A 16929-nucleotide genomic window follows, 5' to 3' on the forward strand; every position below is an offset into this window, starting at 1 on the left:
CAGGAAAGTACTGTAACCAGATAGATATTAAGAGGACTACAAAATGGAAATGAAAAACGCGGGATATCCAATTTATAATACACAAAAGTTGCGCTCTTTCGTCTCCCCGTTTTCCATTCTTCACCTATTGACAAGTATACATGGTAAATGGAGCGTAGTAACCGTCCGAAATATTGGCTGTACACGGGGTGGAACAGGCCCGAGAACGCCGTTGAGAACGCGCAAACATCGAAAACACGTTCTGGGCTGCTGGCGACTTGGTGCGGCTGCTGGCGACCGCTAGACATGTGCCGCGTCATATATTCTTTAGATTCATTGATCCCGCATTAGACGCGAAGAAAAGATATTCGCTATTACTTTCTCTGGGAGCTTCCAGAATCCCGTGTGACAAATCATGTCACGCAGAATGCTTGTTTTTTACCCTGCAAGCAAATCCACGCGCAATGGTGAGTGCGTAGTGATAATAGCTGGTCTAAATGACACAATCAGCCGGCGAAAGAACAATGGGCGAAAATCCCACCGCAATCCGACCATTCCACGTGATTGCCCAGCGGTTGCAAGCCGGCGAAACACCGACGTGTCCTGATGGGGCGTGCTTCCGGGTAGGCGGGGGCAACAGCGGGTGCTAAACTCCGAGCCTTTAAGGGTCTATTGTGCCGATAGCTTTGCATAAACTAATGAACCCAGCATACTAACACGGAGCCATAGGGTGGAAAGCGCGAATTTGCCACACAGAGCGAAGCACAGATGTGTCGGAAAGGTCATTACGACATGGGTCGTATAATGTCGTCTGTGATCGAGCGCCAGTCTACAGTGACGCTCTCACCGACCCTTCCCTGAAAACGATGCTGTAACATCAAATGGTAAGTTTCTAACCGCCAGTATACGATGTCGAGAAGCAGGTCTACACAATGGCGTTAAGCGTTCCGCAAACTGTCCCCACCACATCGGGTTTCTATTCCCTTTTTAACGCCTCCATGAGGCCACGCACCCACCGCACCCCAGATTGACACAGGTGTAATTGAGCAGCGATTGTGAGCATGCAGAGTTCCCACGCTGGCATGTGGTTATGTAGCGGCCGAGTTTATCGGCATGCCAGACTGAGCGGAACGCTGGCCGCTCACGCTACCGTGATGGCTGGCAGATCGATGGTGGCTGCAGGTCGCGTGCGGCCTCGAGGTAACTCCCCGCCTGACTGCGATGCTAGCTATGCATGAAGCACTGCAATAATGCGATTTCCTGTACAGTTAAGAGTTGTGGTGGGGTGGGGCGAGGGAACGAAGCCCCCGACCGCCTTGGCGGACTTAAAACCCGTACCTCAACTCATCTTAAGTGAAAAAGAATCTGGAGCCGGTCTAAGCCTTGGAAAAGTCCAGTTTTACCAACTGAGCTTTTCGGGTAAAGGTTCCGCTTTTCGTCCATCTGCAGCTACCTCACTCCGCGTCTGCCCTAGACCAACTTCACCTTCAAGTATTTCGTTGGAAGCATCCACATCACTGTACTTAGACGCCTCCGAAGTACCGAAAACCTGAAATATAAAGCGGTGCAGCGGTGCCGAACTTGAACATAGCTGAACTTTGCTGCAGTCCATTCCGCGGCCGTCTCCGTTCAGCGTCGTCATTTCTGGCTATCCGATACGTTCTTACAAGCCCTCCCAGGACACCAGCGCCGCCTCCTCACACCGAGAGGTGACGCACACGCCACCTGCGCCCCGCGGCGGGCTCAGCGCGCCCAGCGCCACCCACGGCATCCCCCGCCCGCGCAGTAAGTCAGCGGCCACCCGGCGCTCCCGCCGGCACAATGGCGGCCGGCCGCCCCGGCGCGACACCAGCGCCACCTGGCCCGCCGCGCCCCGCATCGATCGACGGGCTACGCGGCGACGACTGCATGGCGGCGGCCATCGCTGACATGACCCCAGCCGGCCGTGCTGACCCCGAGACTGAGCCGTAGCTGCCGACCCGCCGCCCCGCGAGGCGCGGCTGCCTCCGTTCGCGGTGAGTAGCTCGCGCGGGCCAGCGTCTGCCTCGGCGGCCGCGTCCACCCAGCGTTCTGTGTCGTCCGCGTTGTGTTGTTCAGCGGGCGCCGCTCGCGACGGATGCTCGGTCGGCCCGATCAGAACGAGGGCTGCTGGGGTTTGGGAGGCGTCTGCTAGGGGTTTTGGGGGTCGTGCGGCTCCTTTGTGGTGCCAAGCAGTGAGGTACGTGGTTTTGGGTTTGCGTAGTGCTCGCTCGCTTGGTGCTCTAGAGTGTTCCAGTGTTCACCAGACGAATCGTGCATAATGGAGACGTTGCGTGGGTGTTTGGGGAGGGGCCATCTACAGCGCGCCCTTGTCCGACCTCTTCTGCATGGGATTTCTTTTTTCAAACGCTGGTAGGATCGACTTTTTGCATGGCGGGATGTTTGAGCCCATTATGTTAAGCAAATGCCGTGATTCATTCAAGGTCGGAGAGCGGCCTTTTATTTACAGTGATACCGATTACGCCCTCAAGCTTAATAATGGCGGCCTATCTTTCCATGTCTATACTTTTGTGAAGAAATTAAGGCGAGGTATTTGTATCACGGGTGGAATAATTTTCCGGACTATCGTTGTCGACCAGTGCGTTAGTACATACACAACGCCTCGGTCAGTTCACTCTCCGGCCACCGCTAGGTGTTCTGGTGACCTGAGAACCTTCGGAAACGTCGTACGCATGCTAAGACACCAGACGAGGACGAAAGTCCGACTGATTTTCCGAACGCGATGTCATAAATACCGTTGGATGAACATAAAGAACGTCAGCTCCGGTTATGTCTGCCAATCAACAGCACGAGATACCTTTAAGCTGTCATAAAGAATGTGAGCTAAAATGAATCTTAGGAGTAGACAACATGTCTAGCCCTCTGATACACTGCAGGCGGGCTTGCGCTGTGCTGAGCTGCTCAGCCGCGCTGCGCGACGCAGCGTCGAGACTGGCCCGCCGCACAGCGGTGCAATGCGGCACAGCCTATGCCTGCAGCGCGCAAACGTCGACTGAGTGGAGCGGCAGAGGCGGGGGAACTAAACCATACCAGGAAACGGACTATAGTGCCTGTTTTGCGAGAGAAGAAGCGGGCGAATGGCTTTTACGTGGGGCATGCCTCTTAAATCCGTTTTGGTTACAACGACATGGGGCTGTTGTTAAATTGCTCCCAAGCTGCCAAGCTAACCCTAGGCTGGGCCGGAGGTGGCGGCTGTTACCGGCCTGACACTTCTTTCCCGAGCGTTTGTCATGCATCGGCACATGAAAGCTCTAAAAGAAAATGACGGATTCCGTGGATTATAATCTCCATTTATGAGAGTATGTGTACATTTTAAACACGGGCGCACAACTCCTTTTTACGGAGACACGTTTAATTTCTGGCGTGATCATTGGTCCTGTATCATGCTCTGCACTCGAGATACGAACGGCGACACTTATTATGTGTGCTGGGAGCTTTTCAAACGATAACGAGAGGATAACATTTTGATTAGCCACTTGATGCAAGGGTGCGCTAGTTGTGCGAATACGTGACGTACACAACACTTCAATACATGGGTAAAAGTTTCACGTCCTTGCCCGTCAAAAGTTGAACACAGCTGAGCACCTGAAATCGACCAAAAATCATGAGATATTCATTCCATCACAACGTCGCTGAAATGGTATCACACCGGAATCGTGTCTTGAAATTCATCGCAGCATAAGTTTAGAAATGACCGACTTGTAAATGACATCATTCGCGTTTTAAATGTTCGCACATAACACGTGTCCACAGCAACTGAGTTCAGAACGGCTGATGCAATGCTGAGATCGAACCGAGCCGTATCACGCCGCGCTCTCAGTCTTCGCTTGAGGCTCTGTTCTGACCTCAGGTCGGAGGTCTATGCAATCGATCAGCGATTGGCCGCCCAAAACAACCCCGTGGCCACTCATGCCCGCCGGCTGAGCCCAGGCACGCGGCGCACGCATGCGCAGATGTCATCCATCGTCGGCTTTAGTGCGGAGCGGCCCTCCGTCTACAGCGCGCCCCCCCCCCCCCCACCCCCCCCCCCCCCCCACTCCCCTCACTTCAGAAGTGTTGAGAAGTTCGCTCGAGTGCCTCGACTCGAGCTCATGACTGAAGCTAAACATGTAACGCGCTCACACGGATCAATGTCGCTGCATTCACGCATGGTGTTATCGCACTCAGGTTCGCTGCTAACGTACAGAAACAGACGCATCAAAACGCTGTGCTTGCTTACACATCAGTCGTGCACTGGCCACTCGGACACATGTATTGCGAGCACTTCAGTAAGCGAACTTCCCGTCGCTGTCAGCGCCGTGTGTTGTTCCGATAAGCTGCAGACAGCAGCGGTAGTCGGCAGACGCGCATAGTTGCTCGATCTCTCCTTTTTCTATAACGAGGCCCTGGTGATGGTCGCGGTGTATCTCAGCATCGGCCATCAGAACTGCTTCTAAATGTCTGCCTCACGGATGTTTCTGTCGGACATATTTTGGAGTTCGCGCGACGTGTGCAGCCGATCAGAGCGGCTGAGACCACGCAAGCTGTGACGTCAGCACAGCACACAGCTGGCGGCCGGAAAACTAAACCCGGAAGGCCAGTAAGCTCTCGAGGACTGAAATATTGACCACTTGCGCTTTGATTTTGGCCATAAAGCTATTGACTTAAACGCTGCCGTAGTGGAAGTAATACCAGGTGGTTCACGCCTCCTGCTGGGCCCGGATTAGGGTCAAAACTAGGGAAAATTATTACCTTAACAAAACGAAAGATATCTAGAACATTTTTTCCCTACTCCCGTCTGAAAACTTACCGGCAATAATAAGCTCAGTTCTCTATACCAATAAGATGCCATACACGGCGTAGGAAAAAACAAGACAATATCAGATATGAAAGCTGTCGTTGATGCCATGTCCTGTACTCTACTGTACCCTGCCAAGCTATTAAAACCAGCCACCTAGGGCAACTGGTGCCGACATCTCTCATCAGTGTGTTGAAATGTCCACATTTCATGATAATTTGGTAGGCACCGGGAAGAAAGTTCACTGATCTAGCATTCACGTACTAAAAACAACTAATTTGTTTAAAACATGAGCGGCCGTGAGTCCGGCCAAATCTGTTTATTTCCGTCGTGACACCAATCACTTTGCAATGACGTACGATTTTTTCAGTGGTGACCTGGATATCAAAAACACAAATTATTTTGAGTGGATATCGGTCGCAATGAACAGGCCCATATGCCTGCGTGGTTTCAAAACTAAATCTTTTTCGGTTAAGGTCACGGCGTCCGGCATTTGAGATCGGTTTTGGAAAAGGTGGCGTTGACCACTTTTCAGTCGCTCGCTGGAGAACAGCATGACAAAATTTGTTCACTTGGGTTCCACAAAGGCCAACACTAATTCATGCTATCAAACCTGTCTACTCCGCCGTCCCAGCTTGCACCGCACTTTCTTTGCTGCTAATACGTTGCCCTTCGACCCCGAATCCTCACAGCCTGACCCGCCCGCCCGATGTGCATTGCCGAGGCGCTGGGTTGACCACCATCCGGCTCGATACTGATTGGTCGATCCTGAGCAAGGGGAGGGGCAACAGCCAGTGTAACCCACGGCACGTTTGCAATACCATGAGACCATGTCGGTCTCGTTGGCACCCAAATGCCCGACCTTTGCCACCACCGCCGGTGGCGCTATGTGCCGGACGGTTTTTAAGGCCTGCAGCAGGTTGTAACCGGTACATTTGCCTACGCGTTGCAGTTTGCTTCACGCTTTCATCTACTCTAGCTGCTGGGATCCAACATTCCTTAAAAAAACAACATTCAAACCGGGTGTACTCACGGCTTGCGCAGGAGAACACGTGACGTCTGCATTCATCGGGTCATACTCCTGCTCATGCGATTGTCCGTTGTCTCCCCGGTCAGAACGTCCCATGTCGCTGCGACAGAGTCGTAAAGATCTAAGACCGGTTCAACTTTTGTTTTTCGGCTTTCATTTGGAAAACAGCTCCTTATTAATCAAATGGGGAGATGCAAATGATAGCAATTTTTCAACGTGACATAAATAACTTGCCTTGTCAGAACGCTTACATGTAAATATGTGGCAATTCATACAGCACAACTGTTTACATAACTAAGCCTTTTTCTGCTAAAAACACGGTGAGCCTGCAGCCAGCGGTTGCAAAGATATTAGTTTTCAGAAAATGTCTGGAGGCCGGGCGGGCCAGGACTGGGTCGCTCAAGTCGAAATTATTCTCGTAACTCAAGCAAGACCCACCAGCTCCGCGGCCTCGGTCGCAATACATCGAGAGAATATGTCGCAACATTTTGCGTGGCTAACTCGCATTGGCTTGCTCGTTCCCTTTCAAACGAGTGCAGGGAATCGGGGAAAAAGCAGGAAGACAGGAGACAGATAAAAACCAGCATGCATTAACTGGGGCGAGAAGTCCATCCCAGCACACGATTCAAAGCGGTTTCTTGCCGAGGACATCAAACCGTGTTGATGTGCAACTGCAGCAATAAAGCGAAAACCGACGTTGCAATCTGGTTGGAAAAACTGCAGCGTTCCACTCAAATTTGGTCCCCCCCCCCTATTTTTTGGCCGAAGTAATCAAGGCAGGCTGTTAATGGTTAAGTACGCATAATAACAGCACGCTTACTTGTATTTGCCAACTTGTAGTTTTAGTAAGAGAAGAAAGGTCGACTTGCATGGATTTCCTTGTTTTTGAGGCAATGCCAGAAAAATAATTTGTCAGGTTTTGTTTGATGACGTATTGCAAAAACATCTTGAACGTTCAGCGTGCATTCAAATTTCACACACTACTAATTATTCTAGCTCTCAGCTGTGATGAAAAAATAAATGATGATTATTGTATTATTGTGATTATAACAACTTTAGACTTCGATGCACAGCACTAGTTAATGCCGTGTAAATTTGTAGCTTGAGCAGAAAAACGCAAAGTAAATGAAATATCAATAAGGAAGTTGTCAATTCCTCGCCCAAACTTGGGACGCATTGCAAACCATTCTATGGCCAAATTACGTTTCCGATGATTGCAAAACCCTTACTCGACATTACAGAAAGCGTTTTAGCACACACTAACACAGCGCTGAACTTCAACGAAGTGCTTTCGATTCATTTATGAATCAATGTACTGGAGTAATCTATGATTGTCTTCTAGAGTAGTTGACTCGAGCCTCCCAACTGCGTTGAACTTAAGTATTGAAAATTATAAAGCAATGCCGTAACTCAGGGTCTGTCTTGAATTATAGTTAGATAATTGTCACTGGCTATCAAATACATCGGACTTTTTCAAAGTTGGCCATTCCGGAGCACGTTTATTTCAAGAATACCAACCCTTCTTCACGCAAGCAGGTGGAAAATATAGCCGGTATGAAAGGCAAATGCAAAAGAATGCAAAGAAATAAGAGAAAACCACCTGCTCATGTTAGCGCTTTCAACTAGATTCAACCCGAATAGCCAAGACGTGTCGTTTTGTCTCGAAAGGGCATCCATTGCAATCATATCATACCCGTGTGGCGGATACAGAGTGTCATTTGAGAGTTTGGAATGCATTGCTGTTCAGTGCGTTAATGGATACCACCACCCGACTTGGCTTCTGTTATTTTACATGTGTTTGCAACTGTAAACACCTGTATTGCATTGTGATCGTTGTAGCCTCAACTTCTTGGGAAAATCGCATGGGAAGCGGGTTTCTGATGAACCGTATCTGAACGGTGTGGTAGTGACGAGGAGGCTTATGCTCGCTGACCCACAACAACTTCCAACATATGTTCCTGACAGAACACTTTGCACTGTATTTTATCTCGACAGTAGAACGTATTGACATCGAGCAGCGTTCGGTCACGAAACCTCCAACCATTTGCTGGCAGTTTATCTGACACCACAAAGCTGAGAAGATGTACCGTATAAGAACAAGTCACCAATACCACACGATGTTTTCAAACTTAAGTGCAGCTTTTCACTGTTAAGTAGGCAGTGCCATTTTATACATCACCTCGTGCTGGGCTGCATACCACGCACAGGGCCCCGAGCGCCCCATGACCACAGGGCGAGCCCCTGTTCACATCCCGTGACGCGTGCGAGCTAAGGCACCGACCAGTACAGGGTGGACTGAGTTCGAGCCGCTTACAGCGCAACAGCGTGGACCGGCTGCGAATCGAAGCCTTACGGCATAAAACAGAACCTGAGCGTATGTGCTGGCTGACGACGCCCGTAAACGCCCATAGGCGTTTTGGGACGGTACTGATCCGGCTGGTATGGTTCAGGTAGCTGAATCAATTCATGTTTTGAGTCAGACGCGCTAAATGCAAGCAAGCTAATCGATCATAAATATAATAGATATGTATATAATACTCTCTGGAACATTTGCTTCTCTTTGATTATGCTAAGGATGTGCGGAAGATATGAAATGGTTCTGAAAATTAGGGAACGGGAGAAACCAATTCCCTCGTCCGTGCTTGTGAGCATGGTGGACATAAATAGCGAAATCAGCGGGAAAGCAGTGTAGGTTACCCATCTGGCACGAAACATCTCTGCCAAGCTGGCAGCCAACCTGTTCCTTCCGGGTCGGAACAGGGCGCTGCCATTCTTGCCATTTCGGCCTATAGGCTGTGCGGGAGACGGAGACACTCGGTTCTCCGCTTAATCAGACACTGCTCGTATGTCGCCTGTGACTCCTTTAGTCTTGGCCTCAAATTCAAGTACAATTATTAATGTTCGCACGTGGGCATAAATGCATACACGAACGTACATTGTTCGCACGTGAGCGTAAATGCATACACGATCGTACATTGCTCGCACGTGGGCGTACTGCTGGATTTGTCCATTGCATGAAACTTTATGTATGCATATGTCACAAAACGATGGGAGGAAAACACTGATATATAATAGACACGCATCATTATGTGTTTCTTTTTGTTTCGGTTCCCTTGTCCATGAAGGTATATAGCTCAGGACAACACTTCATGCATGAGATACAAGACCCATTTCATACAATGAACTTGCATTCTGGTGTGTCCAGGACGGACCATTTCTTAAGTGCATTTAAACCATTTACACCTCGGTTGTGGCCACAATTTGCGTTAGATGGCGATAATACCGCAAAGCAGCCAATGAAAACTTTGTAGCCCATGGCTTTCCCCACCCCACTCCATCTTCCCCGCACTTAAAGGCCCTCTTGAACGTGGTGGGTTTCCGGGGCAGAAATTACCAGCGCTTGTCGGTGATTTAATGCGCTCTTGCAGGGCTTTTAAACGTCAGAAGAAGTTCCTGCGATACATCAAAATAGGATCCAGAGTCTAAAAAACGTATTCTGCGTCCCAAAACAGAGAACGTAGAAGACGGACGACCGGAGAAGAGGGATCCCATCGACTGATAGGGGCTCCTATGACCTGGTTTGGCCCCTCCTGAGCCAAATTTTGGTTACGCTTCTGCAGGAATAGCCAGTGCCACCTTGAACTTCGCTTACGCGCTTCTCCAAGTCCCAAATCACCATGCCCTCCAATGAATTCAGCAACCGTTCCCTGAATATGTTCGAGATAGAATCAAAAGGTCATCGCAGACGGACTGCCTGAACAGCCAACTCTTTTCATCTGTGAAGTGCATTAGGTCTGTCGGAGTTAAAGTTGAAACGGCGAAACCAATCACCACCCATTCGCTCATCGCAAACGAAGCGCCGACGAAGCGCTGAATGGCCAAAAGCCGCCGCCCACGCCGGTGACCAATCATGGAAATCAGCTAGTAACTGGCAAAGTTAAATCCGAAAGTCAAGTCATCTTCCTCATGCAATTATCACCCACGTGTCGCGTGCGATGTCGTTAGATGCTTGTGTTCGGAAACGATTCACCGCCGAAGCGTATCGGCGGCGCTCGGGTGCTGCCGCCTAGCGACCATTTTGTAGAACCAGACCCTCTCCTCCTCGCTAGGAGATGGCGAGTTCTTATGCGAGCTCGTTAGTTCTTGAGTTCTGGGAGCACGTCGATGAGCCCGTCTCCCCACCTTTTATCTCTGAGAAGCGTCAGCTAGAATCTGGATATGTTCGTCTGTCGATAGCTCACTGGTGACCGAAACCCAACAACGTCTTCCTTGTACTGTAACTGCCAAAGAAGTCTTTATCTTGAATTGTCGCACGTGTACGAGATGCCGGCCCTCCACGAGAGTTGGCAAGATGCAGTGAAATGTATTGGATGGCGATGTATATTTATTCCGATAAAACACTATTTTCATTGCTGTTTCACTATACTTACATAAATTCAATGCGATGGACTAGGTGTTCTTAAATGCTATTGTCCTGGCTTTGCATGACGTCTGTCCGGTGTCCTTTCTCTACCGATTGCCAAAAACGTTCCGGGGCACCAAGCAACGTTGCTTGCCTTATGGCACAGCGTTCCATTCCGTCTTCGACTCCTCGCCCATCATGTGGGTCCACCCAGAGACCGCACAGCCGAGGGGCCCGCTTAGCGGCTGCGCCGGATGCCATGACCGGACCGGACCTGACCTGACCTGACCCGGCCCGGCCGTTACAGGGGGATGACCGAAGCTGCACACAGCCGCAGCGGCAGCCGGCACCGGAACCTGGACAGCTGGTGTCCGGGTGAAAGCAGCTGCAGTGAACGTTCCATCAACGAGCGTGACTTCCTCGCCGATGTAGACTACGAGTGGCTCTGCGGGTGAGTGGACCGCGTAGGCGCGCTCTGCGGGTGAGTGGACCGCACAGGCGCGCTCTGCGGTGAGTGTGGACCACGCAGGTGCGCTCTGCGGGTGATTGGACTGCACAGGCGCGCTCTGTGGGTGAGTGGACCGCACAGGTGCGCTCTGCGGGTGAGTGGACCACGCAGGCGCACGCAGACACGCTCTGCGGGTGAGTAGACCACGCAGACGCGCTCTACGGGTGAGTGTGGACCACGCAGACACGCTCTGCGGGTGAGTGGACCACGCAGGCACGCTCTGCGGGTGAGTGTGGGCCGCGCAGGCGCGCTCTGCGGTGAGTGTGGACCACGCAGGCGCGCACTGCGGGTGAGTGGACCGCACAGGCGCGCTCTGCGGGTGAGTGGACCGCACAGGCGAGCGCTGCGGGTGAGTGGACCACGCAGGCGCGCTCTGCGGGTGAGTAGACCACGCAGGCGCACGCAGACGCGCTCTGCGGGTGAGTGGACCACGCAGACACGCTCTGCGGGTGAGTAGACCGCGCAGGCGCGCTCTGCGGGTGAGTGTGGACCACGCAGGCGCACGCAGACGCGCTCCGCGGGTGAGTGGACCACGCAGACACGCTCTGCGGGTGAGTAGACCACGCAGGCGCGCTCTGCGGGTGAGTGTGGACCACGCAGGCGCACTCTGCGGGTGAGTAGACCACGCAGGCGCGCTCTGCGGGTGAGTGAACCGCGCAGACACGCTCTGCGGGTGAGTGTGGACCACGCAGGCGCACGCAGACACGCTCTGCGGGTGAGTGAACCGCGCAGGCGCGCTCTGCGGGTGAGTGTGGACCACGCAGGCGCGCTCTGCGGGTGAGTGTGGACCGCACAGGCTCGCTCTGGGGGTGAGTGTGGACCACGCAGGCGCGCTCTGGCGGCGAGTGGACCGCGCAGGCACGCACTGTGGGCGAACGCGGGCTCTGCGCGGCTGTAAACATCAGGAAGGTCCTGCGATAGCGGGGCTTTTGAATACACTGTTACGAAAGGCTCCGCACAAGGCCGGTCTCGCGGTCCCAGACCACAGGCGGTTCTGGGTGGGCACATTTCGTGGATGCACCGAATACTTTGGTCGATGATCAGCCAATTCTGCAGGTGCGCACCGAAAAACCACAACAGATACCAGCATAGGCATAGACAGCGGGCCACTGGAAGAATAATAGCTAGCTATTTCTATTGCAAGGCAGTCTTTCCTTCCGCAAGACTTTTCACTAGGCATGTCGTCAAGGAAAGGTCTCGTCTGCGCTGTGAGACAGCGCATTTGAGACAGCTGCACAGAACAGCGCGTTCTCACTTCAGTAGAAAGTTACGCATTCTCCTGCCACCGGCTATGCCCGCAAATTACACCTCAAACTTTCTGCCCAGTTTACCCTAGCCCGGTCCCAAAAACGAATGAAGAAATTTAAGCGGTTTGGATGTGTGCAGTGCGGGTGAACGGATGATTGACTTGTTGGCTAGATTTACCGACTATATCTCCTCATTACCGACTTCAAGACCACCTCTGAACACAACTGGCCTCTCGTGCGCTCCCTGGCTTACACGGCGCGGTTCAAAAACGTCGCAAGCCACACTTTTGGTAGTCGTAGCTGACCTCTGGTCGTGACGTCACCCTCCACCGGCATGATCGAGAGGCCGCCGGGCGGTCTCGCTGCGCGCGCCCCGTTGATGGGTTGTTGTGACGGTCTCGGAGCGCGCCGCACCTCAGAGTTGGACCACGTAACCGGATTGTGCCCGATTGTGTCTGATTGTGTCCGATTGCGTCCGATTGCGCGTCTCGCGGCGCTGCTGAGCCAGCATAATGGCCGCCCCATTGAGACAAAGTGGCGCCAAATCGGCCACCAATCGCAGTGCGGCCAGATTGCCCGCGCCGGATCGGCGGTAATTTGGCGCGAGTCGTAATTGCGCGCGGCCCACGCTCGCGCGCGGCCACGCACGCGCCGGTGTGGCGCCACGGACCGTCCGGTCAGCTGGTGCTTATCAGCTGAATCAGTCGAGCTTGGGAGCGTCCAACTGGTTCTGCTCGCGGTGATCGGCGGCCGGCAGGCGTGGGGAAGGGTGCACTTTCTTTGAGGTGGTGGGGGAAGCGTCGCAGTGTCCGCGCCGTGAGCTGAGGAAAGTTGTGAGCCAGGCCAGTTATTAAGGCAGAGCTTGAATCGCCTATGCCTGGCCAGACATCACTTTCCTCTCCGGCTTAGTGTCTACAGCTGAACTATGTGGCAGATGTTCAACTACTTCCATCAACATTTGGAACGTGATTATGTACGAGGACAACCTGTATCTAAGGCATTTCGCCGGGGAAAGGATGAACTTCGACCAGCACGACTTTAACAAAGAGACTGCGTCAGCACACTCAGTCACTGAACGGGTCAGGCCCACGAACCAGAAGCGCATCATCACATTTCATCTCAGAGCTAATGGTCTCATAACGGGGCTACCAACGGCCACCAATACTGACAGGCATAATCTGCCGGCCAGAAGGCGCGACCTCGTCACCAAATGCTGATCATTCACTGCCCGGGAGATTTATGCGGTCATGATTTGGACTTGATTCGCTTCGGCACATGCATGAAACGGCCTAATTTCTGCCGTACGGTGCCATCTCACTCGCAGATGTGTCACGCTCGAGCTTAGCCGGCCGTTTCTGCAGGGTGGTCCCACCCGTCGCATCCAGGCCCTCGGGCGATTGCCCCGAGCTGCGCACGCGACGCCGTGTGCGGTCTGGGGCCGCGCGTCACAGGCCAGGACACTAGGTGGGGGTGAGGGTGGGGTGGGGGCGGGAGCTTAATACGCTATCCTCTGCGAGGAGGAACGAGATCGTTTATAGGCACGCCGGAATGCATATGCAAGGCTTCAATATCGTTAAGTGAATGTCAAAGCCATTGCGGCTAACACATCGCCTCGAGTCCTATCCCGGAATGCGTAATAAAAAGATGCTCTTTATTCACAGCAGCGCCGCGATAGCGCCGCAGCTACGACACCGCTCCCCGGCCCGGCATATGCGGCCTCGCCTCGCAGCGGCCGACGCTGACGATTCTCGGCGGCCATGACCGGCTCCCAGCGCGGGGTCCGCTCGGAACGCCACCATCAGCGGCGCGTGCCTGTGTTTCAGCTACGGCTGCGGGCCGGCTCGCGCTCCGCAGGCGTACAGCCCCGATCTGAAGGGCGGGCCGGCGCCGCTGGCTGACGCCCAGCTCTACAGCGAGCTCTCCTACCATGTGGACGCCACGCTGGCCGAGGTAGACATGGAAGAGTTCTACCGCGGCGACATCAACCGCATCCTCGAGATCTCCGGCTACGGCGGCGAACTGTATGAGGTACGGGCCGGGAGACGTGGTGTGGAGTGTGGCTGGGCCTCCAGCATGTCCGCCGAGCCGCCAAGTTAAACGACTGTGTGGAATTCGCTCACCAAGAAATAGCCTGTTTGGTATTCCATGTGATGTCTCGGTTCGGTGGGAAAGTCTACTGGGTGCCCTGGCGTACACCTTCGAGTTTTATGAGAGCCAAAATAGCTATGTCATGACACGAAATATTCCTTGCTGGAACCCACGGCCTTGGTCGCCGGGCGGTAATGCCTTCCAAACCCGGAGGCACCTGGCCGGAGGAGAAATCCAAAAGGTAAATGGACGAATATAAAGGCGAAGAATACTTCAATCGGCAAAAAGCTTATAAAAAAGAAAGGGCTGCGCCCGCCCCTCGCCCCAACCCTGTTTTTTTTTTGTCTGTACTACGAATAGCTCCAGCCATTTACCCCCACTTCTTCGCCGTATTTCCATTTTCCTGAAGAACGATAAAATTCCTTGTTTTAGGGTGTGTGTGCTCTCGGCGCCTAATGCGGCCCGTGCGGGGCAATGCTGGCACTGGGATGTCGGGGCAATGCAGTCTGTCATGGAACGGCATCCCTCGGCCCGCCGTATCTGAACGTCCCTCGGCTCTCAGGCCAAGCGCGGGCTGAAAGGCGCCAAGCGTCGCACGCTGCACCGCATGACCGTGGTGCACTGCGGAACAGTCTAGCGACTTGTGCCAGGAAGAGTCAAACCGTCCATTTCGTGCTCGGATTCTGTTACGCGTTACGTGCATCGGCCATTTTAAGATTGGAGCGACTAATTAAAAAGGCTAAAGTTTGTGGATCTCATGCATCCGTTCTTTTGTGCTTTTACTCACAACATTGACACAGTGAAGGACAAAGTAGCTCCGTCAAAACATCCATCGATCATAAAATGGGTTTTGGAGATTGGTGCGCGGCATATCCCTTCATCAAAACCGGGAAGCTTACGACGCCGCTTAAGCGGTCTCCGGTGGATCAGAATTCCAGGTCTGTTCTAATAACCACCGCAGGCTAAATAGTGTAATCACCATCTGGCTGCACGCTGCTGGTGAGCATCAGCCCCAAAAGAGCAGCGGCTCAACTGATACCGGCGCGGCCTCATTCCAGGAGGAGAAGGAGCAGTCGTCGGCGCTCTTCTCGTCCACCAAGGAGCAGGCGGTGTTCAACACGATCTCGATGGATTCGCTGGACTGCTCTTCGTACGAGGCGGAGAACATAGCCCGCTCGTGCCGCACCAACATGAACAACTACACCATCGCCTTCGAGGCCAGCATGACGAGCAGCAGCAACGACCCCAGTGAGTCGAGCGAGACGAGAATAGGCGAGCGATAAGACGAGGCCAAGGCGGGACAGGGCAGAGCAGCGCACAGCAGGACAGGACAGGACAGGACAGGACAGGACAGGACAGGGTAGGACAGGGCAGGACAGGACAGGACAGGGCAGGACAGGGCAGGCAGGGCAGGGCGGGACAGGGCGTGACAAGGCAGGGGAGGGAAAGGCAGGACAGGGCAGGGCAGGGCAGATGAGACGAGGCCACGCACTAACAGACCAGACCAGACTGGATCAGGCATTAAAATACTGGACCTGAACAAATGTGACATACCATGTAGGGCACACAGCTGGTGCGTCAAAAGTACGTGGTCAACGTCCTGAAACGCCCAGCGGGTATGTGTCCGGACGGCACTCGGCTGCGACTTTGACGACACAACACCGTGGTCCCGTGAAACATGATCTCGTATATTTTTGCAGCTTTACACATGACCTTTAGATAGGAAACCGTGTTTGGACGCCGACATCAGTGGACAGTTCTACAGGAAGAGTGCATGCACCAGGACTCGATCACAGTATATATAAATCGGCTTTATTGGCATCGTACAGAAACTTTGGCACCTTGGGGGCGTGGTTCGTGGGGAGAGGGCAGGTGGGTATGTTAATTTTTGTGCTAATTATGTGAACCCTTTTTGTGAATGGTAAATGTGCTAAATCAGAATGGCTGGAAAATAAGACAGTAGTACTGGCCTTATTTCTAGTAGAATAACCAGCAGAACTGAGAGAGTCCCTCTAACTCTGCATTCTTCTGGTTGTTATACGAGGAATAAAGCTATTAGTGCCCTATTACGTATATGCATAATGCTCCCCGCAAACGCACTCAGCAACTTATGTAAAATGGCCGGAATGTGTCAACAGTGACGCTTGGGTTATTCATGCCAGGTCAACGCCGAAAAACACTGCTATGTTGGAAGGCATTACTCAACGCACCTAGATTACATCGAGGGGCCAAACCATTGTTTACATAGCTTCCTTCCCTCGTCGCCCTACATGGATTCAAAGAGAGAGTTCCACATCTGTATGAGATTTGAAGCCGAAATAGTCAATTTAAAGATCATTCTGTGCAGTCACAACCATACCATTCCTAAGACACGAAGTTTGTCACCCTCTAGTTTGTGCGCTACACGCCCGCGAAGACGTGCAGACCGTTTCGTGCATACTATTTCAAGGCCATTCGAGCATGCGTGGCGCTATAGTGACGTCATCCAAATTCTGCCACCACACAGGCCAGGCGACGTTAAAGGCCAAGGAGAATATCCGTTCATCCGTTCGGATCTGGCGTCCGTGAGGGCGATTTCCAAACAAAGGCAACGTCAATTGGCTCTCGAACAATGTTGGGCACGCTGTGCGAACTTCAGTCAAACTTCAGTCATTCAGTCAAACTTCAGTCAAACACGTTTTGTGCTACATGATATAAGAAATTGAACGTAGTTTCTGCTCTGCCGGTTATTAAGTAAATAAGACTTGCGGTCGAATAACGGAAGAACTGCTCCTTAATCGAGTACTTGAATACAAGTAAGCATCTTCAACTCACACCTCAAGATGCAAGAACACCATGAGAAAGTGCCAAAAACAAGCA

General features: G+C 52.7%; 1 protein-coding gene across 1 annotated transcript in view; it reads left to right on the forward strand.

The window, feature by feature from the left end:
- The first annotated feature begins 1908 nt into the window (after positions 1-1908).
- Positions 1909-16929, forward strand: part of LOC119110015 (iporin) — a 31644-nt gene continuing 16623 nt past the window's right edge. Inside the window, exons 1-4 of the mRNA XM_037233763.1 lie at positions 1909-1994; positions 10535-10678; positions 13806-14010; positions 15129-15318. Of these exons, the coding sequence (XP_037089658.1) occupies positions 10539-10678; positions 13806-14010; positions 15129-15318 (535 nt within the window). The 5' untranslated portion in view covers positions 1909-1994; positions 10535-10538. The remainder of the gene's footprint in view (positions 1995-10534; positions 10679-13805; positions 14011-15128; positions 15319-16929) is intronic.

The sequence above is a fragment of the Pollicipes pollicipes genome, unplaced genomic scaffold (genome assembly GCF_011947565.3).
Source record: "Pollicipes pollicipes isolate AB1234 unplaced genomic scaffold, Ppol_2.1 Scaffold_7231;HRSCAF=8579_pilon_pilon_pilon, whole genome shotgun sequence".
Lineage (NCBI taxonomy): Eukaryota > Metazoa > Arthropoda > Thecostraca > Pollicipedomorpha > Pollicipedidae > Pollicipes > Pollicipes pollicipes.